Source organism: Chiloscyllium plagiosum, unplaced genomic scaffold (genome assembly GCF_037043375.1).
Source record: "Chiloscyllium plagiosum isolate Xiang-an unplaced genomic scaffold, Cpla_swu_hap1 HiC_scaffold_10, whole genome shotgun sequence".
NCBI classification, from domain to species: Eukaryota; Metazoa; Chordata; class Chondrichthyes; order Orectolobiformes; family Hemiscylliidae; genus Chiloscyllium; species Chiloscyllium plagiosum.
Window position 1 is genome coordinate 20,039,853 of NW_028270148.1, and position 27,566 is coordinate 20,067,418.

The 27,566-nt window shown below is 42.3% G+C and overlaps 1 protein-coding gene across 1 annotated transcript in view; it reads left to right on the forward strand.

The window, feature by feature from the left end:
- adss2 (adenylosuccinate synthase 2) overlaps positions 1-27,360 on the forward strand; it is a 77,573-nt gene extending 50,213 nt beyond the window's left edge. The window contains exons 7-13 of the mRNA XM_087991178.1: positions 7,763-7,844; positions 10,415-10,541; positions 14,015-14,169; positions 15,894-16,018; positions 16,204-16,301; positions 22,275-22,424; positions 24,888-27,360. Of these exons, the coding sequence (XP_087847304.1) occupies positions 7,763-7,844; positions 10,415-10,541; positions 14,015-14,169; positions 15,894-16,018; positions 16,204-16,301; positions 22,275-22,424; positions 24,888-24,940 (790 nt within the window). The 3' untranslated portion in view covers positions 24,941-27,360. The remainder of the gene's footprint in view (positions 1-7,762; positions 7,845-10,414; positions 10,542-14,014; positions 14,170-15,893; positions 16,019-16,203; positions 16,302-22,274; positions 22,425-24,887) is intronic.
- The last annotated feature ends 206 nt before the right edge of the window (positions 27,361-27,566 follow it).

Genomic DNA, 27,566 nt, shown 5'->3' on the forward strand with positions numbered 1-27,566 from the left:
TTTCCCCCCTCCCTTCTATTCCTTTCCCCCCTCCCTTCTATTCCTTTCCCCCCTCCCTTCTATTCCTTTCCCCCCTCCCTTCTATTCCTTTCCCCCCTCCCTTCTATTCCTTTCCCCCCTCCCTTCTATTCCTTTCCCCCCTCCCTTCTATTCCTTTCCCCCCTCCCTTCTATTCCTTTCCCCCCTCCCTTCTATTCCTTTTCCCCCCTCCCTTCTATTCCTTTTCCCCCCCTCCCTTCTATTCCTTTCCCCCCTCCCTTCTATTCCTTTCCCCCCTCCCTTCTATTCCTTTCCCCCCTCCCTTCTATTCCTTTCCCCCCTCCCTTCTATTCGTTTCCCCCCTCCCTTCTATTCCTTTCCCCCCTCCCTTCTATTCCTTTCCCCCCTCCCTTCTATTCCTTTCCCCCCTCCCTTCTATTCCTTTCCCCCCTCCCTTCTATTCCTTTCCCCCCTCCCTTCTATTCCTTTCCCCCCTCCCTTCTATTCTTTTCCCCCCTCCCTTCTGCTCCTTTTCCCCCCTCCCTTCTGCTCCTTTTCCCCCCTCCCTTCTGCTCCTTTTCCCCCCTCCCTTCTGCTCCTTTTCCCCCCTCCCTTCTGCTCCTTTTCCCCCCTCCCTTCTGCTCCTTTTCCCCCCTCCCTTCTGCTCCTTTTCCCCCCTCCCTTCTGCTCCTTTTCCCCCCTCCCTTCTGCTCCTTTTCCCCCCTCCCTTCTGCTCCTTTTCCCCCCTCCCTTCTGCTCCTTTTCCCCCCTCCCTTCTGCTCCTTTCCCCCCTCCCTTCTACTCCTTTTCCCCCCTCCCTTCTACTCCTTTTCCCCCCTCCCTTCTACTCCTTTTCCCCCCTCCCTTCTACTCCTTTTCCCCCCTCCCTTCTTCTCCTTTTCCCCCCTCCCTTCTTCTCCTTTTCCCCCCTCCCTTCTACTCCTTTTCCCCCCTCCCTTCTACTCCTTTTCCCCCCTCCCTTCTACTCCTTTTCCCCCCTCCCTTCTACTCCTTTTCCCCCCTCCCTTCTACTCCTTTTCCCCCCTCCCTTCTACTCCTTTTCCCCCCTCCCTTCTACTCCTTTTCCCCCCTCCCTTCTACTCCTTTTCCCCCCTCCCTTCTACTCCTTTTCCCCCCTCCCTTCTACTCCTTTTCCCCCCTCCCTTCTACTCCTTTTCCCCCCTCCCTTCTACTCCTTTTCCCCCCTCCCTTCTACTCCTTTTCCCCCCTCCCTTCTACTCCTTTTCCCCCCTCCCTTCTACTCCTTTTCCCCCCTCCCTTCTACTCCTTTTCCCCCCTCCCTTCTACTCCTTTTCCCCCCTCCCTTCTACTCCTTTTCCCCCCTCCCTTCTATTCCTTACGCCGTATTCCTTTCACCTATCTCTTCTATTCCTTCACCCCCTCCCTTTCCATTCCCTCCCCCTTCCCTTTTATTCCCCTCCACTTGCCCCTGCTCCTGAAACCCCCCTGTCCCCACCTCCTTCCCTCCCTGCACTTGCTGCCCACACCCCCTCCCTGTGTGGATACTTGAGATGTGGATACAGTAATTTGAGCAAAAGTTAGATAGCTTGTATCCATTGAAGTTTAGAAGTATTAACAGGCAATCTCATTGGCATGCACAAGATTCTGACAGGGTGGATGCTGATAAGGGAGAGACTAGAGCTAGAAGGCACGGTTTAAAAATAACAAGTATCCCATTTAATTTGGAGGTGAGCTTTTTTTTTGAGGGGTATGAGTCTTCAGAATTTTCTTCCCTAGAAGGCGATGAAAGCAGGGCCGTTGAATGTTTTTAAGGTAAATTTAGATTTTTAGCAAGGGAGTCACATGGTATTGGGGTTCAGCGGCAATATGAAACTGAGGCCACAATCAGATCAGTCATAATTTTATTGAATGGTAAGGAGCTAGTTGGTCTACTGCTGTTCCTAATTCATATGTCTGTATGTGTGATCTTCCATCCGTTTAAGGTCCAGTTCTGAACAAATTACTGAAGTAGAAACCAATTTTGAATTCTGTGTCAGAACATTGAATTCTGTCCTTTTCCTCTTTCAGCAGTTTGCTGTTTACATTCATGTGTGTAAATGCAAACTGAGGAGGCTGAAGCATTCACGACAATCTGCAGCTAAAAGTGCTGAGTGGACCATCCATTTTTAGCACCACAGATGCTAGTGTGCAGCTATTTCAATTTGCACAGTGTGTTATCATTTGGAGGCGCTGGTTACTGCAATGACTGTGGGCCCTGACAACATTCCGGCAGTAATACTCGCGACTGTGCTGCAGAACTTAACATGCTCCGAGCCAAGCTGTTCCAGTACAGCCATAACACTCTGATCTACCCAACAATGTGATAAATTGCCCAGATATGTCCAGTACATAAAAGGCCAAGTACCACCCCATCAGTCTACTCCTGATCATCAATAAAATGATGGAAGGTGTCATCAACAATGATATCAAGCAGCTCTTAGCAATAACCTGTTCAACACCATTCACAACTCCTCACATATGGAAACAGTCCATATTCAAATGCAGCAAGATCTGGACAATATCCAGGTTTGGGCTGAACAGTGACAAGGAACACTCACACCACACAAATGTCAGGCAATGACTATCCCCAGTAAAAGAGAATCTAACCATCACCCTGTGACATTTAATGGTTTCATCATCCTGGAATCCTTCACTGTCAACATCCTGGGGTTACCATTGACTAGAAACTGCACTGGGTTCACCTTAAAAGTACTGTGATTACAAGAGCTGGTCAGAGGCTAGGAATTGTTCAGTGATTAATTCACCTCCTGACTCCCCAAAGCTTGTTCACCCTCTATGCCACAAGTCAGAAGTGTTATAGGGTACTCTTTACTTGTCTGAATAGGTGCAACTCCAACAACACTCAAACTGGACACCATCCAGGATACAACAGTCCTGTTAATTGGCACAATATCCACAAACATGCACTCCCTTCACTACTGATGGTCAGTAGCAGCAGCTTATTTCATGTACAAGACGCACTGCAGCAATTCAGTAAGGCTCTTTGATAACCTCTTCCACACTCTCAACCTGTTCCATTTAGAAGGACAAGAACAGGAGATACATGGGAGTGCCCCTGCCTGCAAGTTCCTCTCAAAGCCACTCAGTCTTGGAAATGTGTCGCTGTTCATTCAGTGTCGCTGTTCATTCAGTGTCGCTGTTCATTCAGTGTCGCTGGGTTAAAATCCTGGAACTCACTTCCTAATGCACTCTGGGTCTACCTACAGCAAATGGACTGCAACAATTCAAGAAGACTGCTCCTCAAAGGCAATTAGGGATAGATAATAAATGATGGCCTAGGCAGTGATGTCAACATCCCATGAATTTTTTTTTAATAAATCTGAAATATATAATGGAGCTTGTAAAATATCTCCACAGAAACTGCAGTTGCCTGTAGTGTCTCAGATCCACTGTTTTCTGAAAGGGAACGGCACCAATTTAATTGGTCCTGTCAACCGACAGTTTCAATAAACACAGAATTCCTCAGTAATGATTTTTAGTTTCCTTTTCTGTCCAAACAATGTCATTTGCAAAGTAGCCAGCAAAATCTGCAGTTTGATGACTGCCATTGGTTTGGTATGCAGCCAACATTTTAAAATATGATGCATCCTGGCAATTTTATACTTAATTAACTGTTTTCTGGTGTAGGCCCAATTTTTATTTTCCTAGTCAGCTTTTATTCCTCACCTCTGTAAAAGACAGTGACAGAATCTGGGATCTGATCCCAGTGGTGGCTGGCACACTGCCATCCATCAATGTGCTCACTCTTAACCTGAGGTTCTACAGGTTCTCGATGGACTATTCCAATTCGAATGCCATGCAATTGAGTAGCAGTTGGAAATGAGGAATGTTGCTGAAGCAGACAGTATTCCCAACATTGCTAAATAGCAACAACCTAAGTAATGTTAATGGTGATATGAAAAATCTAGAAAGGATGACAATGAAAATTAGATGGTCATAGTATTATAGTAGGACAGACAGAGGAGATTAGTGAGATGCTAATAGTGATTGAGTTGATAATCATTAGCACGATCTGAATAATTTAATTTTCAAAAGGAAAACTGGCCAGATCTCTCCAATTCTGGTCACCATGACAAGGGAGACATTCAAAGAAGTGGCAAAAGGCTTTTGGCTATAGTCTGAATTTTGAGCAAATATTTAAAATACTTCAGCGATGTTAGAGATGTGCAACGTAGTAAATGTTCTGAAAAAGATAAATCTGTAAAATTACTTTAAACTAAATAACAGGAAAGTGTGACACTGGTTCAAACTAATCCAAGCTGAAGTTAGGGCCACTGTCCAGAAGATCTCCACATAAAGAGTGATCAATGAGTCAATATGTATACTTATAGAATAGCAGAAAGATTGCCCTGACATCACTTTGGAAGAAAATAGATGCTGTGATAAGGGAGACCATGTAGAGTCTCTCTCAATGTTGAGCTACATTGGGCTAATAATGTTTTTATTCAGTTACTTTGGCATAGGCCAGTGATCAAACCGGGTACTTCCCTAGTCCGTCTAGCCTTTTTCACAACCTAAAGTGCATTTTAATGACTGGGACAGCGGGTCAACAATAGCTGTCCTTTCTTAACTTGTGTATTTTCTTGCTTCATGACACTGTTGGTACTGATCACCTTTGCCTGTGTGAAAGGCCTTGATTTCTGCCAGATACCACTACCTAAGCTGTTGTTAAGATGTATGCTTCAGAGCTTTACAGAGTCTATGGGGAATACTGCTTGCAGCTATCTCTGGTATTTCGCTAACTCAGCGTTTACCCTTATTACTTTGTCACTATCTTGTCAGCTATTCCTTGGTTGGAGATGTGCAGAATCTCTGGTTAAGTGAGCTTACTTGCTCCGAGTGGTCACAGGTTTTTCTTTTTACCCTATTTGTCCAGACAAATAGCATTTGTTATAGTTGTAACTGTATAGTACTTGAAATTGCTAGTTTATTAATTTCAGTATAGCATTTATTTGATGTGTTAGTGCTAAATATCTGATATCAGAAGGTGTAAATTGGAATTTGAAGTACTCATTTGCAAAATTATACAAATTGCATTTTTCTGCATGTGTGGAAATCCACTGTTTACACTATTTAGTTGACTTCTCATTTCACAGTTTGTTGAGAGTTATTTTATTAGCTAGTCAGCTGATGTGTTTGTTTTTTTTCCTAATTCTCAGGGAAATGAACCATGAAGCGAATGTAAAGGCTGAATCAAAAATTTGTGTAATGTTAAACTGCACAGGAAAATTGCAGGAAAATTAGTGGTGTTTTATTTTTTAATATTTGGTATTGTTTCTTAAAATGGAATTCCTAAAACTGACCACAAGTCAGTGCTTTTGACAAGTAAAGCACCATTCATAAGATGATCTTGGTCAGAAAGGCCAATGGGCTGAGGAGTGGCAGGTGAAGTTTGATGTAGATAAATGTGAGGTACTGCATTTTGGAAAGGCAAATCAGGACTGGACTAATACACTTAATGGTAAGGTCCTGGGAGTGTTGCTGAACAAGGAGATCTTGGACTGCAGGTTCATAGTTCCTTAAAAGTAGAGTGGCAGGTAGGTAGGATAGTGAAGAAGGCGTTTGGTACACTTTCCTTTATTGGTCAGAGTATTGAGTATAAGCGCTGGGCAGTCATGGGTTGTACAGGACATTGGTTAGGGCATGTTTGGATTATTGTGTGCAATTCTGGTTTCCATCCTATCGGAAGGATGTTGTGAAACTTGAAAGGGGTCAGAAAAAATCTACAAAGGTTTTGCCAGGGTTAGAAAGTTTGAGCAATAGGGGAGAGGCTGAATAGCTGGGGCTGTTTTCCCTGGAGCCTCAGAGACTGAGGGTGACCTTATAGATGTTTATGAAGGAGAAGGTAATACAGACAAGGGCTTTTACCTGGGGTTGGGAAGTCCAGAACGAGAGGGCGTAGGTTTAAGCTGAGAGGGGAAAGATATAAAAGGGACCTAAGGGGCAACTTCGTCACGCAGAGGGTGGTGCTTGTATGGAATGAGCTGCCGGAGGAGGTGGTGGAGGCTGGTACAATTAGAGCGTTTAAAAGGCATCTGGTTTGCTATACGAATAGGAAGGGTTTAGAGGGATATGGGCCAACTGCTGGCAAATGGGACTAGATTAATTTAGGATATCAGTTCAACCTGGATAACTTAGACTGAAGAGTCTGTTTCCATGCTGTACATCTTTATGGCTCTGGGCCCATTACTGTTTGTTATCTATATCAATGATTTGAATGCGAGTGTACAAGGCATGATTAGTAAGTTTGCGCTATCATGGACAGTGAGGGATGTTCTCAGAAACTGCAGCAGGACTTTGATCAGCTGGGGAAATGGGCTAAGAAATGGCAAATGGAGTTTAATATAGATAAGTGTGAGGTCTTAGATTTTGGAAAGTCAAATCAAGGTAGAAGTTTCATGGTGAATGGTAGGGCCTTAAGAAGTGTAGTGGAACAGAGGGACCTTGGAGTTCAAGTTCACAGTTCTCTGAAAGTGGAATCATGGGTAGACAGGGCAGTGAAGAAGGCTTTTGGCACACTGGCCTTCATCAGGCAGTGCATTGAGTAGAAGTTGTGAATTTATGTTGCACTTGTGCAGCACGTTGGTGAGGCCACATTTGCAGTATTGTGTTCAGTTTTGGTCTCCTTGCTGTAGGAAGGATGTTATTAAACTGGGAAGACTGCAGAAGGAATTTGCAAGGATGTTGCCAAGACTCAATGGTCTGAGTTATAGGGAGAGGTTGGACAAACTAAGACTTTTTTCTTTAGAGCATAGGAGAATGAGGGGGACCCTGTATAGAAGTGTAAAATATCACAAGGGGGACGGGTAGAGAGAATGCACTCAATCTTTTTCCTAGGGTTGGGGAATAGAGGGCATTAGTTTCCTGATGAAGAGCTTATGCTCGAAATGTCAATTTTTCTCCTCAGATGCTACCTGACCGGGTGTGCTTTTTTAGCACCGCACTCTTGGCATTATTATAAGGTTTGAGGGGAAAGAATAAAAGGGGAACCTGAGGGACAACGTTTTTACACAGAGGGTGGTATGTACTGTATATGGAATGAGCTGCTAGCAGAAGTGTTGAGGCGGGTACATTAACAACATTTAAAAGGCATTTGGACAAATACATGGATAGGAAAGGGTTCGAAGGATACGGGCCAAGTGCAGGCAAATAGGATTAGCTTGGATGGACATTTTGGACGGCATGGACCAGTTTGGGCCAAAGGGCCTGTAGGACTCTATGAATTTTATTTTCAATGATTTCGGTGTAAAATGAAAGTTTCCTGTTGTTTATTGGCTTTGTTGTCATAGAGCAGTCCATTCTTTTGAATTGCTTCTATCAGTTTAAACAATTGTCCACAAATTCAGAGGGCCTCCACATCACACTCTGAAGAATCTTGCCACCTCTTTCATTGCATGACAGAGTCATTGAGAACATGCAGCACATGAACAAGCCATTTAGCCCAACCAATCCTTAGAAGTGTTTGTACTCCACCCATGTCCATCTCCTTTTGGTTCTCATCAGGATGTGTTTCGGCTCACTTGACCAGTGCAGATTAACTGTATCAAAAAAATGTACGTTTCTCCAGAATGAATGTGATTCTCATGGAAATTGGTCCTTTTCACAGTTAATTCCTACCTCAATTGAAAGTAAGAACGGTCTTAAGTTCTTCTCTTGCAAATTTGCTTCCATGAGGTTTCATGCAGTTCATTAATTGAGTTTTATCACCTTTTGATTTCAAAAATGTACTTATTTTCCTCAGGTTTAAAGTCTTGGCAAATCAGCACATGTCAATGTATCCAAATCTGGAAGTTGATGTGGAAGGGGAACTGGAAAAGCTTCAGGTAAGCTGATCAGAACTTGGCTTCATTGTACACTGTTCTTATAGTTACACCAGTTGCAATGGCTAATTCTTGATCATAATCAAAGAAGATTTTTAGAACAAAATGAAAGAGACCAAATAGTTATCTTGACCTGGTCTAAAAGTTCAGCATAGGTGAAGAATAATTATAAAGATGCCCAGTTGTCTTCCTCAATCCATGTCCAAAACTTTCTGAGCAGATCTTCATCCACAAGGTTGTTGGGTTGAGCGTGTGGTGCTTGTCTCAGTTAATGAGTGGCAGCTGTGTATGGCCAAGTGGCATGTAAACAGACTCACTCTCTACTTAAATAATGCACTTGTGTCGAGTTACCGAAGGTACTGGGAAACTAACAAATTGGATTGAAGTTAGATCTACTCGCTGGTTTTCCCCAGTTGCAGGGAGATGCAAAATTAAAATTTTTCAGAAGATGGCTTAGGTTTAATGTGCCTTTCAAATGTAAAGTCAGGAATTCTGCAAGCAAAGCAATGGGGTTCAAATTAGAGGAGATAAGCAGATTATCTTCTAAACTGACATTTAAATTATTGTCGATGCAGTTCCATAGTATTTGATGTTTGCCATAACTGAATAAAGCAAGGGGATTAACGGAAAGAAAACTGTCACTCAGCTATTCACACTTGTACCCCACCAATTTTCATTCCTGTCTTCTAGAATGATCCAGGTTTTGTATTCAAATTGATAGAATCCAATTTTTGTTGAAGTCTGAATTGAATGTTTTATTTCTGAAATGTCTTGCTTGAAGACGATTTCAAAGTCACTTCTGGTTTCACTGAGATTTTGGACTGGCAGGGAAGCTTTATTTTCTGATGAGGTGTGCACTCAGAGGCTGGAAAATGTGGGATAGGACAAAAAAACCATTGATCCCACAGAGTCTAAGCTTCCACAGGCTAGGTACAGCAAGCTCAGGAAGTCTGGCAGCATCTGTGGAGAGAGGAACAGGGTTAATATTTTGAATCCAATATGACTCTTCCTCAAAACAGTGCTAATATGGACTGGCTGTTGACCTGATACGTGGTTTTAATTGTTCCTTATCTGTTGCACCCAAAGTCAGACCTCATCTGCCAAAACCTAAACTTAGGACAGTAAAAATCTTAATGAATAAGTGTAACGTCTGATATTAGATTTCAGGCCCAGTCCAAAAGCGTGATTAAAGGCTCACCCTGCTTACATAGACGAACAGGGAGGTTTCTGTATTTTAGTTTCAAATAGATTGATTCCAGATGAAGAAATCAAGCTTAATGCTTGTTGAACTGAGCATGCAGCAATTAACTTGAGTATGTTAAATAATTGGCATTGCTGCTCCTAACACACAGGAACATAGGTTTAGGAGCACTACGCCATTTGAACTTTCGAGTCTGCCCCCCCCATTCATTAAGGTTATGATTGATTTGGTTGTGGTCTCCTCTTTACACTGTGCATCCCATAATCTTTGGCACCCTTGGCTATCAAAAATTCATCTCACTCAGCCTAAAATTTAAAGACTCAGGACCCAATATCTTCTGGAGAAGAGAATTTCATTCTCTTCATCAGCTTCTGAGGGGAAACAAAACTCTTCATCTCTGCCTTAACCTGGAGACCTCTTATTTTTAAACTGTGCGCTAGTGGTTGTTATCCCACACAAGTCGAAATACACTCTGTCAGTCCCATCAAGATCTTATGTTTGAGTAAGATGGTCTCTGATTCTCATCTGGTCTCTGATTCTCATCTGGTCTCTGATTCTCATCTGGTCTCTGATTCTCATCTGGTCTCTGATTCTCATCTGGTCTCTGATTCTCATCTGGTCTCTGAGCTATTTGTGAGTGGTCCGCAGTCTATTTCCAGAATAGGAGTGCAGTTGTGTGCATGTCTTGCTGCAGACTGGAAAACAGCTTCCAGTCCTTCAAAGCTCCTACTATGTTCTCGCCACTTCACAGCTTTTTTAAATACTTCAAAGAATTTAGACCCAGTTCCTAGGGTGACAGATGTGACCTAGTACAGGTCGTTCTGCTATAACACAACCATTACATTCCTCTGTGACCTTGTGCTGTAGAAAATCGTGTTGTACAAGATCGCAATAGAAAATCGTGAGAACTGTTCAGTAGAAAGGTCGCATTATTGAAACAGCGTCCACGATTCATCAATTGCTTTATAGCCAATTCATGTTAATGTAACTTACACCAAAATGACATGTAGTATAATATTCCTGGGTCCATAGGAGTGGACAGCGGTAGGAAAAGGTGATAATACTTGAAATGGAGTGAGGATGTGCAGCAAGTGGGAGTTTGAAAACAGGAGGAAGGAAAAGTAAATAGCATCAGAGCAGGAACGCTAACTGGAAGGAAGGGCTGAGGTGCGTGAATTATTCAGCAGGTCCCAGGCAGGTGACACTGCGCACTAGAGTTGCTTTTGAGAAGAATGAGTTGCTCCAAGTTGAGTATAACAATTAGGTTTAGAATTATAACCTTTGTTCTTTCTCTCTGTGATCTCAATAATTCACAAAGAACTGAGTAAGAGTTTGTTTCTCAGCATTCACTGGAAATTGATGTTATCTTCAGGGATACGTGGAGAGAATCAAACCTATGGTAAGAGATGGCGTTTACTTCATGTATGAAGCTTTACATGGTCCAGAAAAGAAGATCTTAGTTGAAGGAGCCAATGCGGCATTGTTGGATATCGATTTTGGTAAGATACTGTCAAATACCTGTAAAATATACTAGGTGGGTAAAAGTGTTACACAACTGCAAGTACTGCCTTTTGGTATGGGATTTCATTTCCAAGCTATGCTGCTGTGTGACGCATGCCTACACCATTACTGAAATAACACCAACACCTCCAACTGTCTGTCTTTCCTTTGCCCTCAGAAGGAGATAAATTCCACTGCAGTGATATCACAAGGCAGAGTATTGCAGAAAAGCTTGTTTAAAATGTTTGTGAAAAGACCAAGATGTGGGTGTAGTAATGCACAAGTATGTTTAGTAGGTTTTAGACCATTGCATTATGATCTTTGGGTAATTTTGTTACATACTTCATGATTTATTCTCTCCTCTCCTCTTCATGCTTATTTTCTGATTATTGCTATCATCATAAAATGACACTGGTTCCCAGGTATTGTAACAACAAGTCGGCCGGTGTATTCTGAATTCAGCCTGGTACCTCAACTGTACTTCAATTGTAGAGTCATACAGGATGGAAACAGACTCTTCGGTCCAACCAGTCTGTGCTCACCATAATCCCAAACTAATTTAGTTCCCTCCTACTAGCACTTGGCCCATATCCTTCCAAACATTTCTCATTTATGTAGTTATCTAAATGTTTTTTAAAAGTTGTGACTGTATATGCATCCTCTACTTCCTCTGGAAGTTCATTCCACACATGGACCACTCTGTTTTAAAATAATTGTCCCTCATGACTTTATTAAATCTTTCTCCCCACACCTTAAAATATGCCCTCTGGACTTGAAATAACCCACTCTAGGGAAAGGATACCTGCCATTCAGCTTATCTGTACCCCTCATTATTTTATAAACATCTATAAAGTTGCCTGTCAACAAAGTCTGAGCCCCTCTTTATAACCTAAACTCTCCATTCCTGGCAACATCCTAGTAAATCTCTTCTGAACCCTCTCCAGTTTAATAGCATCCTTCCTGTAACAGGGCATCTAGGACTGGACACAGTACTCCAGAAGAGGCCTCACAATATCCTGTACGTTCTCAACATAATGTCCCAACTCCTATATTCAAAAGTCTGAGCAATAAAGGCAAGCATATTAAATGCCTTCTTATCCAATTTATCTACAGAGTTAAAAATCGCACAACACCAGATTATAGTCCAACAGGTTTAATTGGAAGCACAAGCTTTTGAAGCGCCGCTCCTTCCTCGGGTGGTTGTGGTCACCAGGTCACATCCACCTGATGAAGGACCAGAACTCCAAAAGCTAGTGCTTCCAAATAAACCTGTTGGACTATAACCTGGTGTTGTGATTTTCAACCCAGTTCAACACCAGCATCTCCAATTCACAAGTTATCTACATGTGATGCAAACTTCAAAAAATTATGTTCCTGAACCCCAAGATCTCTATTCTACAAACTGCCCAAGGCCCTCCCTACTTTTAATTATAGAAGTCTTGTCTTTGTTTTGTCCAAAATGTAATAGCACACATTTATCCAAATTAAACTCTGTCTGCCACTCTTCAGCCAATTGATCAAGATCTCTTTGTAATCTTAGACAATCTTCCTCACTTTCCACCATTCTCAGCAAGCTAACTGATTATGCTTTCTATGTTCTTATCTAAATCATTTACAGAAATGATGAGTAAAAGTGGACCTCGTAGTGGTCCCTGTGGAACACTGCTGGTCACAGGTCTCCAGTCCAAAAAACAATCCTCCACCATCCCTCTATCTCTTATTGTTAAGCCAATTTTGTATCCAATTGGCAAGCTCACCCTGAATTCCATGTGATCTATCTTTACTAATTAATCTACTATGTGGAACCTCGTCAAAGGCTTTACTAAAGTCAAGTAAACAATGTCTACCACTGTGCCCTCATCAACCTTCTTGGTTACTTTCTCACATGAAACCATGCTGTATATCTCTAATCATTTGTTGCCTCTCCAAATGCATATAAATGCTTTCTTTCAGAATCCCTTCCATCAACTTACCCACCACTGAATCATAGGTCTATAGTTTCTAGGCTTCTCCTTGCATCCTTTCTTAAACAAAGGCACAACATTAGCCACTCTCCAGTCATCTGGTACCTTTCCCAAAGTTATAGATGATGCAAGTATTTCTACAAGGTGCCCCACAATTTCCTCCCTAGCCTCCCACGAAACCCTGGGATAGACTAGAACAGGTCCTGGAGATTTATCCAAGTTGCTAAATCCTCTAGCACTTTCTCTTCTGTGATGTGAACTGTTTTCAAAACATCAGCATTTATTTCTCAGAGTTCTCTAGCCTCCATTTCTTTCTCCAGTTACCTCAATTCAGTTTAGGATTGCATTGCTTTAAAATTAAACTGTTGCTCCTGTAGTTAACAGTCAATGAAACTTGTTATTCCATAAATATGCTTTGCACTAGCCATAACCTTTCTTGGCATGGGTCCTTTATACTGAAATAGTATTATGCTTTGTACCTGTGTATTTTGACTTTTAATTGGTAGACAGTCATCTAACCACTGGGCAGAATAGCAGCAGGAATGCGTAGGCAGCAATTTATTCACAAACTTTACCCTCCAGATCCAAGAGAAGCTGATGAAGGATTCCTCTGACTATGGGTTGCAAAGGTTCCTGGGTGAAGCAGGTTTTGGGCAAGGTCAAACCATTTGAGTTGAGATAATCGCATACAAAGAAACTGCCTTTAACTTGGGGGTGATGGGATTGCTGATTTGCAGGAAGAAAAATACAGCACAGGGATAAGGCTAAAGAATGATTGGTGGAGGTTGAGCTTGTAGAGTTTGATTCTGGTATTGCGTTCCTAAAGTGAAAATGATTCCATCCATTAGTACTAATATCTTTCTACTTCCAGAACATAGGTGACCCACAAAAAAAAATGCTGAAGGTACCTTCTAGATTGGGGTAACAGTGGTGTCGTGGTAATGTTACTGAACCTGGTAATTCAGAGGCTGGTTCCAATCACAATATGGCAGCTATTGAGATCAAAATTCCATTAATTGTGAAATCTGGAATTGAAAGCTAAGTTCCATTAAGGGTAGCCATAAAAATCAACAATTATTGTGAAAAACATGTTTGCTTGACCAAAGTCCTTTGGGAAGGAAATCTGTCTTTGCCTGATCTGGCCTACTTGTGGTTGACTCTGAACTGCTGTCTGAGCTGGCCGCAAGCCACACAGTTGAAGGGGAATTAGGAATGGGAAACAAATGGTAGCCAATATCTCAAATGTATGAAAGATATAGTTATCCAGTCGATGGATTGTGGAAAATAGAGCTGTAATTATCAAATTATCGTTTACTGGAAAATACTTGTGTTTGTATAGTGTCTTTCACATCTTCAGGCTGTCCCAGAGCTTTTCACAGCCTGTGAATTATATTGAGGTGTGAAGAAAGTACATATCCTCATTTATATTTAGAAGTCATATCCACGCTTGTATGCAGCCCTGAATTGAATACTGTATACAGCAATGTACTCTTTTTATTCTTTCAAAGGTACTTATCCTTTTGTGACTTCATCAAATTGCACAGTGGGTGGTGTGTGCACAGGTCTGGGAATCCCTCCTCAGAATGTAGGAGAAGTATACGGAGTGGTGAAAGCCTATACAACAAGGGTTGGAATTGGTGCATTTCCGACGGAACAAGATAACGTAAGCCTTTAAGTCAGTTGGGGGACTCTAACTCACTTCTCCCCAAAACTTTCCTGTAATTTTATTATCTGTCTCTTCAGATTCCTTTGAGTTGACAGTCACACAGCTTACTCTTATGTCTTTGGCATATTTATGCAAACCATAAGATATTTGACAGCTGGCAGTTAACTCCTTATGCTTTATCTCCCCACTCTTGAATTTTGATCACCTTCTCCTCTCACTGAGGAATGTTTTGAAAGTGGGTGGTGATTCTGTGGTACCCCAGCCAAATTCCCACTCTTGGAGCATTCTTGTGAGGATCTGGGACTGGCTGAGTCTGCTCTGGTCTTTGTCTAACATCTACCCGTGTATATTGCCAGCAGTGGGTTAGAAAAGCAAACGTCACTCAACATTACCACCACCATCGCCCCCACTCTGATCCATGAGAGTTGTGAACCTCACCCCATCACCCCCAGTGAGAAATCAGAAAATGTACTTAGAATTTTTAGAATTAGAATGTACTGTCATGTACTCAAGTACAGGGATATTGGAGTACAGTGAAAAGTGTATAATGTCGCAATTTCCGGCGCCATCTTAGGTATACAGTTACCTAGGTACAAAGTAGAAAAATAAGAAAATGGTGTTCAAAAACATCATTTTGCAGTCCTTCTTAAGTGCATAACCATGCCAGGCTTGCCAACCTTTCAAGGGTATAATCTACCCTGCACTTGACACTGCCACAGATGCTGGGGTACCTTTATCGCTGCTGTGTTGGGCTCACTGTCTCCCCTGCGCTTGGCTCACTCTCCCCTGTGCTGCATCAATGTTGACTCTCTCCGCTGGGAAGAAACCTTGCCTCAGACCCAATGGACATCTTTAAGCAGCCTGTCTCTCCATGGAAGGTAAGTAGGTTAAGGAAAAGGAAAACTTTGGGGAGGGGGGTGGTAAATGAAGTAAAAACAGACGGACCAGATGAGCTCTGGGCAGGAACTCGCTCTGAACTGCTACTTTGCCATCATTTTGATTACTTATTTGTGGAATCTGTGTCCCATCAGTTCATTAAGAGCCAACTCGATACATTGGTAGGCTTTCTACGGGTTTTGCAAAGCAAGTTTTTGAGATTATAACCAAATGTGCAATGAGCTCTTGTTCAAAGTCTAGTTTTTAAATTTCAAATTCAAGATTAACTTGATACATTAGTGTTTTTAAAAAATGATCTTGAAATAATCAAAGTGACCTTTATGTTTTCTATATTCCATACAATTTCTGCAAGTGACATTTATGTGTTTATGCGTTGATAATACAGGAGAACAGACTTAATTTCTGAAGCTTGAGGGTGGTGGGTTGGTCACAAAAATGGGATCTCCTTAAATTCAGGCAGTACTGGCAAATTAAGTCCCAGGCGCGCACACAGTAGACTTATAAATATTGCTGTCATGAGTAATGTCTTTATTACTAAGGCAAGCTGTCCACAACTCAATTTCCTCTCTTTATGGTGATTCTGCTGGGAAGCAAGCATGTTGTGACACTTCATTTCATATTTTGTATCCTCCATAATCTAATAAAATATCAGATTTAGCTTTGTGTTTCCTATTTAGTTTGCTCTATTGAAGAGCTTTGTTGGGGTCAATGAGAAATAGCTGTGAGAGTCAGAATTGCATTTCGTTGCTGCTAGCTCAAACATTCATTGTGCCTCTCTGGATATCTGCTCTGGGATTGTGAAATATTCTATCATAATTTTATAGGATATTGGTGAATTGCTACAGTCTCGAGGATCAGAAATAGGGGTCACCACAGGTCGACGGAGGAGGTGTGGCTGGCTGGATCTTGTCTTGCTCAAGTATGCTCACATGATCAATGGATTTACTGCGTAAGTAATTTCAAAGATTTATTTCCTCCTTTGGAAACAGAAACTTTAATAATCAAGATTGTGAGCAATTAAAGATTGAAATAAATATTATTTTGAGTTGAGATGCAGCTGGTTATGAATGGTTTTGGATGTGAGGAGTACTTGGTAAGATTTTAATGTTGCTTTCTGATTCATTCCTTGAGTAGTTTAGCACTAACCAAATTGGACATCCTGGACGTATTCGCAGAGATTAAAGTCGGAGTTGCCTACAAGGTTGATGAGAAAGTAATACCTCATTTTCCGGGTGAGTGTTTTATTTTAATTCAGGGAATGTGGGTTCTGCTGGCTGAGTTATTGCTGTTAAGGTGAAGGTGAGCTCCCTTCTTGAACCGTTGTCGCTCGTTTAGTGTAGGTAGCCCCACAATACTGCGAGGATGAGAGTTCTAGGATTTGACCTAGCAACACTGAAGGAATGGTGATGTATTTCCAAGTCTAGATGGTGAGCAATTGAAGTGGCACTTGTAGGGGTGGTGATCCTAACTGGTTCCCCTACTGTTCCAGATGGAAGTGGTCATGGGTTTTGGATGGTGCTATCTGGGGAGTATTGATGTTTGGGTGTTGTGCGAATGAAGTGGGCTACTTTGTTCTCAATGTTATCAAGCTTCTTGAGTGTTATTGGAGCTGCATTCATCCAAGCAAGTGGAGAGTATTCTGTCACATTCCTGACTTGTGCCTTGTCGATGGTCATGAGCTTTGGGGAGTCAGGAGGCGAGCAACTCGCTGCAGGATTCCCAGCTTTGTCCTGCTCTTGTAACCATTGTATTTATGTGGTTACTCTAGTTCACTTTCTGATCAATGATAACCCAAAGATGTTGATAATGGGATATCAGCGATGATAATGCCATTGAATGACTCGGCATGATGGTTAGATTCATTCTTGTTGACTGAGTATTGTTGCCTGGCAGTTAGGTGGCAGCTAATCCTCATGTCCTATATCAGCCCAAGTCTGGATATTGTCCTGGTCTTGCTAAAGTTTGTTATGGACTAGTTCAGTATCTGAGAAATAGCAAATGATGCCGAACATTGTGCAAGTCCTGTCTGTGCCATGGAATTTATATTAATGCAGCTTCGCTGCTTATAGCAGTTTGGACAATACTACTTTTAAGTTTTGTACAAAAATGTGCATATGTATATCAACAGAATTTCAGTTACTAGCACTCTTGCCACATACCAAGGATTCAAAGAATAATATGAAATGTTCCCAATGTTTCAGAAATTGAATGTCCTTCCCATCCACACCAATTCTGCAGTCACATGTTGACTCGATCAATACTTCTATTACAATGCTTATTAGCACATAGCATCGGGACTTTCATGAGATTAAGCTGTTGAGATGCTGCTGCTTAATTTTCTTCTGACTCCCAAAATCTGTTTAAGGAGTTCATTCCTCTTTCTACCTATTACGTTGGTACCAATGTCAACCATGATCTTTGATTCTGGGTTAGTGGTGCTGGAAGAGCACAGCAGTTCAGGCAGCATCTAAGGAGCAGCGAAATCGACATTTCAGGCAAAAGCCCTTCATCAGGAATAAAGGCAGAGAGCCTGAAGCGTGGAGAGATAAGCTAGAGGATGGTCGGGGTGGGGAGAAAGTAGCATAGAGTACAGTGGGTGAGGGGATGAAGGTGATAGGTCAGGGAGGAGAGGGTAGAGTGGATAGGTGGAAAAGGAGATAGGCAGGTAGGACAAGTCCGGACAAGTCATGGGGACAGTGCTGAGCTGAAAGTTTGGAACTAGGGTGAGGTGGGGGAAGGGGAAATGAGGAAACTGGTGAAGTCCACATTGATGCCCTGGGGTTGAAGTGTTCCGAGGAGGAGGATGAGGCGTTCTTCCTCCAGGCGTCTGGTGATGAGGGAGCGGCGGTGAAGGAGGCCCAGGACCTCCATGTCCTCGGCAAAGTGGGAGGGGGAGTTGAAATGTTGGGCCCCGGGGCGGTGTGGTTGATTGGTGCGGGTGTCCCGGAGATGTTCCCGAAAGCACTCTGCTAGGAGGCGCCCAGTCTCCCCAATGTAGAGGAGACCGCATCGGGAGCAACGGATACAATAAATTATATTAGTGGATATGCAGGTAAAACTTTGGATGTGGAAGGCTTCTTAGGGCCTTGGATAGAGGTGAGGGAGGAGGTATGGGCACAGGTTTTACAGTTCCTGCGGTGGCAGGGGAAGGTGTCAGGATGGGAGGGTGGGTTGAAGGGGGTGTGGACCTGACCAGGTAGTCCCGGAGCGAACGGTCTTTGCGGAAGGCGGAAAGGGGTGGGGAGGGAAATATATCCCTGGTGGTGGGGTCGTTTTGGAGGTGGCGGAAATGTCGGCGGATGATTTGGTTTATGCAAAGGTTGGTAGGGTGGAAGGTGAGCACCAGGGGCATTCTGTCTTTGTTATGGTTGGAGGGGTGGGTCTGAGGGGGAGGTGCGGGATGTGGACGAGATGCGTTGGAGGGCAACTTTAACTACTTGGGAAGGGAACTTGCGGTCTCTAAAGAAGGAGGCCATCTGGTGTGTTCTGTGGTGGAACTGGTCCTCCTCGGAGCAGATATGGCGGAGGCGGAGGAATTGGGAATACGGGATGGCATTTTTGGAAGAGGTAGGGTGGGAAGAGGTGTAATCCAGGTAGCTGTGGGAGTCGGTGGGTTTGTAAAAAAACGGTCAGTGTCAAGTCGGTCGCCATTAATGGAGATGGAGAGGTCCAGGAAGGGGAGGGAGGTGTCAGAGATGGTCCAGGTAAATTTAAGGTCAGGGTGGAATGTGTTGGTGAAGTTGATGAATTGCTCAACCTCCTCGCGGGAGCACGAGGTGGCACCAATGCAGTCATCAATGTAGCGGAGGAAGAGGTGGGGAGTGGTGCAGGTATAATTACGGAAGATCAACTGTTCTACGTAGCCAACAAAGAGACAGGCATAGCTGGGGCCCATACGTGTGCCCATGGCTACCCCTTTGGTCTGGAGGAAGTGGGAGGATTCGAAGGAGAAATTGTTAAGGATGAGGACCAGTTCGGTCAAACGAATGAGTGTGTCGGTGGAAGGGTACTGTTGGGGACGTCTGGAGAGGAAAACGGAGGGCTTGGAGGCCCTGGTCTTGGCGGATGGAGGTGTAGAGGGATTGGATATCCATGGTGAAGATGAGGCATTGGGGGCCGGGGAAACGGAAGTCTTGGAGGAGGTGGAGGGCGTGGGTGGTGTCTCGAACGTATGTATGGAGTTCCTGGACTAGGGGGGATAGGCCACTGTCAAGGTAGGTAGAGATGAGTTCAGTGGGGCAGGAGCATGCTGAAACAATGGGTCGGCCAGGGTGGTCAGGCTTGTGGATCTTGGGAAGGAGGTAGAACCGGGCAATGCGGGGTTCCCGGACTATGAGGTTGGAAGCTGTGGGTGGGAGATCTCCTGAGGTGATGAGGTTCTGTATGGTCTGGGAGATGATGGTTTGGTGATTGGAGGGGGTGGGGTCATGGTCGAGGGGGCGGTAGGAAGAGGTGTCCTTGAGTTGGCGTTTGGCTTCAGCGGTGTAGAGGTCAGTGCGCCAGACTACCACTGCGTCCCCTTTATCCGCTGGCTTGATGGTGAGGTTGGGATTGGAGGGCTGCGCGTTGTGAGGGTGAGGGGTTGGAGTGGGGGAGGGGGGTAGACAGGACTTGTCCGGACTTGTCCTACCTGCCTATCTCCTTTTCCACCTGTCCACTCCACCCTCTCCTCCCTGATCTATCACCTTCATCCCCTCCCCCACTCACCTATTGTACTCTATGCTACTTTCTCCCCACCCCCTCCTCCTCTAACTTATCTCTCCACGCTTCAGGCTCTCTGCCTTTATTCCTGATGAAGGGCTTTTGCCCAAAACGTCGATTTCGCTGCTCCTCGGATGCTGCCTGAACTGCTGTGTTCTTCCAGCACCACTAATCTAGAATCTGGTTTCCAGCATCTGCAGTCATTGTTTTTAACCTCATGATCTTTGATTATTCACCCTCCCCCAGAAAGATTTCTTGCAGCTGCTCCAAGATATCCGTGACCCTGTTACTTTGGAGACAGCACTATCCTGGAGTCATGTTTACTGCTGCAGAAACACTTGTCTCATCCCTTGACTATGGATCACTGTGGCTCTTCTACGTTTCTTCCTCAACTCATGTACAGATGAGTCACCCATCATGTCATAGCGTCATGCAGCATGGTAACAGATTCTTCGGTCCAACTGGTCTGTGCTGACTGGACATCCCAATCTGACCTAATCCCATTTGTCAGCATTTGGCCCATATCCCTCTAAACCCTTCCTCTTCATATACCAACCAGGCGCCTTTTAAATATTGTAGTTGTACCCACCTCCACCACTACCTCTGGCAGTTTGTTCCATACACCCACTAGCCTCTGTGACAAAGTTGCCCTACAGGTCCTTTTTAAACTTACCCCTCTCAGTTTCAACCTATGCCCTCTAGTTTTGGACTCCCCTGCCCGCAGGGGTAAAAGACCACATCTATTCATCCTATCCATGCTTCTCATTATTTTATAAACCTCTATAAAGTGTCATAGATTTGACTGTGGCTGCACTGCTTGGAGGAACAATTGACCTCACCAGTATCCAAAATAGAAAGTCAATGAACAAGCAAGATGCAGACTTCTGCATTGCATACCCAGTTTTCTTGGATTGATTGGTAGGTCATTCATTGACCCCCTGTCTGTAAGTTCCAAGCCTGTGGTGTGACATCATCTCTAAGCACACTATCCATGAGGTTCTCTGTCTTCTAGATGCTAACAGTGACTCACGTTGCACTCGAGTTGTGAAATCTGGAGCTCAGACTCCTATTGCTGATGACACTACATATAAACATGTTCATCTAAGACACATTGTGCATCCACAAAAACTTGCCACATTCTGCAGAATGTGCATTTTTCTTAGCCAAGCTGACCTGCCACCATAACATTAAAATTACTTATTACAATTCGAACAAATAGAACATTCTTCCAGTTACTTGCCAATAATCAGCTTCTTCACCTATACCAAATTAGGAGTCAATTGCTGGAAAGTGAAAAGGGTTGAAAAACAAAGGAGCACCCCTTACCCCTTTCACCAAACTCACGTTTCAAGCTTCCACTTTAAACTCTGTGTACGTAAACCAGCTCCTTGTGAACAGCACAACAGCACGGAAGGAGGCCTCCTTTTGAGCTTCATTTGGACAGAAACACATTCAAGCTTCTGGAAACTTGTTTAAACCTCTCCCCTCAGACACCCTTTATAGCCTTGTTTTAAAGCTGGAATAAAAAATAACTAACCAACAATTACTCTAAGAAGTTTCTAAATTGAAGAAAATAAATAGACTTTAGATCAAAATTTACTGTTAAAATGCTATCTCACCAGTTGCCGGAATAGACCAGCGGGCATTTGGCCGATTGTTTCTGTGCCAGCTCTTTTATCGAACTATACAATTAATCCCACTTTTCTCCTTTACTTTAGCTCTGCAAATATTTTATGTCTTCCCAAGTATTTATCCACTTTCCATTTGCAAGTTACTATTAAATCTACTTTCCCTATCCTTTCAGGCAGTGATCGCACTCAAGTGCAGATTTTAGACTAGTATTGCACTGAGTGAGACCTGCAATATGTGGTCTTCGCCACCGATAAGGCTGTTGAGAGTGTGGAGCTGGAAAAGCACAGCAGGTCAGGCAGTATCCTGACCTGCTGGACTTTTCCAGCATCACATCCTCAACTCTGATCTCCAGCATTTGCAGTTCTCACTTGCTGCCGATAAGGTGTCAAATGAAATTATCCACTGTGATAAATAACAATGGTTTGGTCATGTAATTAGGGTGATGCAGTAGAGATTTGCTTATTATTTGCTAGCGAGGAAAACATTGAAACAATGGTGTCTAGAGAGGTCAAAGATGTGGATAAGGTTTTCAGCAGATCAGCTGAGGCATAAATGCGCTTTGGAACCTGCTGCATTAGTGTAATTTGCAATTGGTGTTTGGTTGTTGGTACCCGAGCTCCAGCATGTCATCTGCAGGACATTCTGAGTAAAAGCAAGATTCTTCGCAAAGAACGCTGGCGCATGAAGCATTTTGACCAAACTGCACTGTATTTAGTCTCAAGCTGACTGTTATTTTCAGTATGACCAAGATCCAAGTATGCAAGTTGGAATAGTCCATAAATTACTAGAATGTTAAGAACTTTTTTTAATCATAATAACTTCTAAGTTTGTTTTGACTTAATTAAAATGGCAACGTGTCCATTGTTTCCCAGCTAACCAAGAGGTCTTGAACAAGGTGGAAGTTCAATACGTGTCTCTACCTGGCTGGAACACCAACACAGCACAATCAAGAACATTTGAAGATCTGCCCACAAATGCACAGAACTATGTCCGGTTCGTTGAAGGACATCTTGGTGTGCCAGGTAAGTATTAGTCACCAAATGTCACATTTCTCAAGTTACTGAAAAATGCAAGGTAGCCAGAAGTTTCTTCCAAGAATTTTAACTTGAGGCCTTTTCTTTGAATCACTCAGTTTGAGTGTGCTATGGCATAACTCATGCTCATCACACCTGAGGTGGGTCTTGAACCTGGACTGTTCTGGTCTATTTAATACCTAGATGCATGAGATGTATTTAAAGATGTTTTTTAATCAGTCTGTTCAGGCATGTTATGACACACCTCTGGACCATGTAGGCCTTGAACCCAGGTCGTCCGGCCTACAGGTAGGAACACACTGCACAACAAGAGCCCTGAGATTATCCTTCATAGTAATAGCTTTCATCCATTATACTGAACTGTCTTGAGCTTATAAGACCACAAGACATAGGAGCAGAAATTAGGCCATTCAACCTACTCAGTCTGTTCCACCGTTCAATCATGGCTGATAAGTTTCTCAACCCCATCCTCCTGTTTTCTCTCAATATCCCTTGATCCCCTCAATACTCAAGAACTTATCTATTTCAGTCTTAAATATACTTAATGACCTGGCCTCCACAGCCTTCTGTGGCAATAAACTCCATAGATTCACCACTGTTTGGTTGAAGATGTTTCTCCTTATCTCCATTCTAAAGGGTCATCCCTTTACTCTAGGACTGTGCCCTCAGATTCAAGTCTCTCCTAAAAATGGAAGCATCTTCCCGACATCCTCTCCGTCCAGGCCATTCCGTATTCTGTATGTTTAAATTAGATTCCCTCTCATCCTTCTAAACATCATCGAGTATAGACCCAACATCCTCAAATGTTCCTCATATGTTAAGCTTTTCATTCCTGGGACCATTCTAGTGAACCTCCTCTGAATACACTCCAGGGCCAGTGCATCCTTCCTGAGAAATGGGGCCCAAAACTGCACGCAATACTCCAAATGTGGTCTGAGCAGACCCTTAGTGGTACATTCCTGCTTTTACATTCAAGTCCTTTCAAAATAAATGCCATCATTGCACTTGTCTTCCTAACTACTGACTCAACCTGTAAGTTTCCCTTGAGAGAATTATGGACTAGAACTTCCAAGTCTCTCTGCACTTCAGACTTCTGAATTTTCTCCCCATTTAGAATATAGTCTATGCCTCTCTTCTTCCTACCGAAGTGCATGACGTCACACTTTTCCATGTTGTACTCCATCTGCCACTTCTTTGCCCACTCTCCTAACCTGTCCATATCCTTCTACAGCCTCCCTGCCTCCTCAACGCTACCTGTTCCTCTACCTATCTTTGTATCATCTGCAAACTTAGCCAGAATGCTCTTAGTTCCTTCATCTAGATCATTAGTATACAAAGTGAAAAGTTATGGTCCCAACACTGAGCCTTGCAGAACACCACTTGTCACTGGCTGCCATCCTGAGACAAACCCTTTTATCCCCACTCTCTGCTTTCTGCCAGATAGCCAAACTTCTATCCATGCTAGCACCTTTGTCTCTAACATTGGGCTGAAACGTGGGGAGGGAACTACTCCAATCTCCCACCATGATTCCAGCAGAAGACTGGTAAAACGTTACCAGTTGAGTTGGGCCAGTCTGCATGAGCTTCCTCTTTGCCTTAAAGTTCTTCACCGTGAAAATGACAATAGGAAAAACAGCCTAAGTGGGACTGTCTGTTTCTGAGTCTGGAAGGGACTTAATGTAGAAGTGATGGCTGCTATGCTGATTGGAAGTATAGTGGGTTTGCTGAGAGGTTAGATCACTGTCCTATGCCTTCCTGCAGACTCTACACTAGTATGTGCTCTTTGGCGCTCTCTGATGCAATCCCAACCAGATGTCAATAGAGATATTGGAGCATTTTTTAAAAAACGTCTTTGATTGTCAAGTAAAGCCAGTATGGTTGCTGACATTTTGTATATCTATTTCTCTTCCATCTTCATGCCAAAAACCAAAACAAAGATTGTCTGTGATTCCACAACAGTTCAGCTTTTACTGATGTATTTGCACAGCAACAGAACTTGGGTTAGAAAATGTGTAATTATGGTGGTCTCCTTTCACCCCATACAAACCCCATATGCACCCCATGCATATGTGTTAGAGTGGCTATTGCTGAATAGTTAGCATTGAGAGGAGAGGATCCTGACACTCTTGTGACATATATTAATACTGTAACTGACATACTTCACAGTGGTCTGTGGCAAAACCAACATTTATTCTAGGCATGGGGTCACTTCTAGGCAACTCTTATTCTTTCCCTTTTGTTATTGGGTAATTACATATGTTGGAAGATTGTTACGACATTTCCTATTGCATGCACTTTTGCAAAGAGTTTTATTGATCGTAAAGACATGAGTTTTTGAAAGTTGCTGTTCCACTGACATTTTTTCAACTTATTTTCCCTTCAGATTCATCTATGTTACAATGTGTTATTTGAGCAGAGCTAATGAGATCTCTTATCTTCTTGTGTTTGCAGTTAAATGGATTGGGATTGGCAAATCAAGAGAATCGATGATTCAGCTATTTTAGAATTGGTGTTGCCAAGAAGAGCCCCAGAGTTAACTTCAAGTTGATCTTGGGAAATGTTGCATCTTCAAATACCAAAATTAGTATTCTTTTTATCTGACAGAAATATAGGGATGCACAAGCTCTGTGTTTGGATGGGGGAAGAATGTGGGAGTTCATTAAAAAAAAAATGACTTGTTGAAATTCTGTTCAACGTTCAGAAAATGTACACTCTTCATTTTATTCAGGGATGGTTTAGTAAGCTGCTGTTAATAAGTATTAAGATTTCATTGCTCTGACACCGTTGAGCTTCAGTATAACCTACTGACACTTCTTTGATTTTTAGATGTATATTGGGTTTTTTAAGATCTAGCCAAAATTGCTGATTTTTTTAAAAAAAGATTGATGACATAGGTGAATAAAATAAAATGAAAGATTATTCCTTATACTCTTTAAGAATGTGGTTCTGGTTTCTCAGTGAGGCGGACTGACTTTCCTTTCCTATGTGCTATAGTTGCTCTATTGACGGGGCAAGACCTTTGACCTTTTGCAGTGGGTAATGGTGCAAATATTTTGTTACGTGTAACACAAATTGCAATAATTTTCGCATTATAGGCAGCCCATGCAATTGTGTATTGGAACATCAATACATGTGAGCAGAAGATTGATCATTTGTTTGTCAGATTTTTGCTGATGCTCATATTCTAGTAGTTATTAAAAATGAAATTTATTCCATCAAACTTTATTTCTCCACAAAGGTAACTGAGCCTCCCCCTCACCACTGTATAATACTAACCAGGGAGGATTTACATAATATATATTAAATTGAGGTTATCTGTGTCATCCATGGGAGGTTCAACTGAATTTTGTTTATTATGTTGCTGACACCAGCAGCTATGACAGATTCTGTCAAACAGTGTGAAGAATGATTTTCTATAAAGGGATTAATAGATGCAGCATAAACTGTTTTAACAGTTGATTACCTGTAACAATACTACTGTTACTTAAAATTTTAACAACAACAATGTATCAGAAGTTTCAAGATTTAAAAAGGGTTGAAGTGGTGGAGCTATTTCTAAAGATACAAGAGAGATGTATCTGTGGAGAGATTTCACCTCAAATGATGGTCTGCCTACTATGTCCTATACAGTAATCACTCAGCAACTTTCATCCCCTATTGGTTGGAGTCTTTCTGATGTCTAAGTCCTGTTATGTGGTGATGAGAAACTCTATATGCTGACAGTGACCAATTTCTGAGCTGTAAATCTTGGTGTTTTTAAACTCACATGGGAAAGTGAAGTAAAAGGAGAGTGGAAACGTGATTTGAAATTCAATGCAGAGTTTAACCAAGAGCTAGAGAAAAGAAATAGTTGACAATTCAATATTGTTGCCTCACTTAAAATTTTATTATTAATCATTTCTGAAATATGATCCCCTTTTGCATGGACAAATCCCTCATAAATGTTGAATATTTGAATGCTTCAGGAGAGTCCCAAATTAATGTGGGCCTTTTTTTTCCCTACAGTCTATAACTGATTTGCTTTCCAGCCTTATGCTGTTGTCCATTTTGGGTCATTAACTCTTTTTGCTCAGAGTTTACTGTTGACCTACAACAGCTTAGAATTGTTACAATTGGTAGAATTTTACAACCAGCTTTTTGAAGGAGTTGGCCACTTAGTCTAATTCCCCATAGCTTTTTATATTTTTATTGAATATTTTCTGGTCCTTTTTAAAAATTATTTGTTCAAAATCAAGTAGACTATTTCATGTCTTAATAGGCTTATTTTGTATAGTTTTAAAAATTACATAAAATTTTAACCTCTCCGAGCACTGGCAGTCACACAGTAGAACATTTCAGTACTTGTTCATAACATTGGGCTGAGTACATATCGCTACTCTTCTAGCATTGAACAAACTGGTATCCTTCAAGGTAAAAATACTGGACCTTCAAGTAATGGTTCATTGGCTTCTTCCAGCCTGTGGAGCATTTTCAATTCAGTTAAACTTCATCCAGTGAAACCCAGCACTTGTCAGTGTACTTCCGTGAAGATAATTGGGAGACTTCTAATTTGATTTGTCATATTTACACCAGAGATGAATGCAAATTTGCACAGTTTATTTGCTACTTTAACTATTCTCTAAAGATTCTGTTTTCCTATGTTTCTGCCTACAGAATTTTTCTTTAAAAGAATGTCAGTCACTTTGTTGTACTGTAAATTCATAATGTGGCTGGTGTGCAAGATATTTTTTGGGGTTGGAGAGGGCACAATTACAGAGAGGATTCATGTATATTGTGCATGGATGATTAATTTGTATGTGTACAGGCTGTAAGTGTTTTACTTTGTAAATTATGCAACTCTTGACTTTTTAAACACATAACTATTGAAACTCCAGGTGGGCTGGTAAACTTATCCTCAGAAAATAAATTCTGCAATGACCCTCTATGTCTCTGATTATTTTTACTAGTGGTCCTTGAATTCGAGGATGTATATTGTACTCTATAATGAGATTCAAATATTAAAATTCCTCTTACAACTTTGCAGTCACTTCATGGAAATGACTTGATGCTTGCTGAATTTAACTACAGTAAATCTGATCACTTCAGATTAGGTTTGTGACTGAGGTCTGATGAAGGATCTCGTGCTGAAAA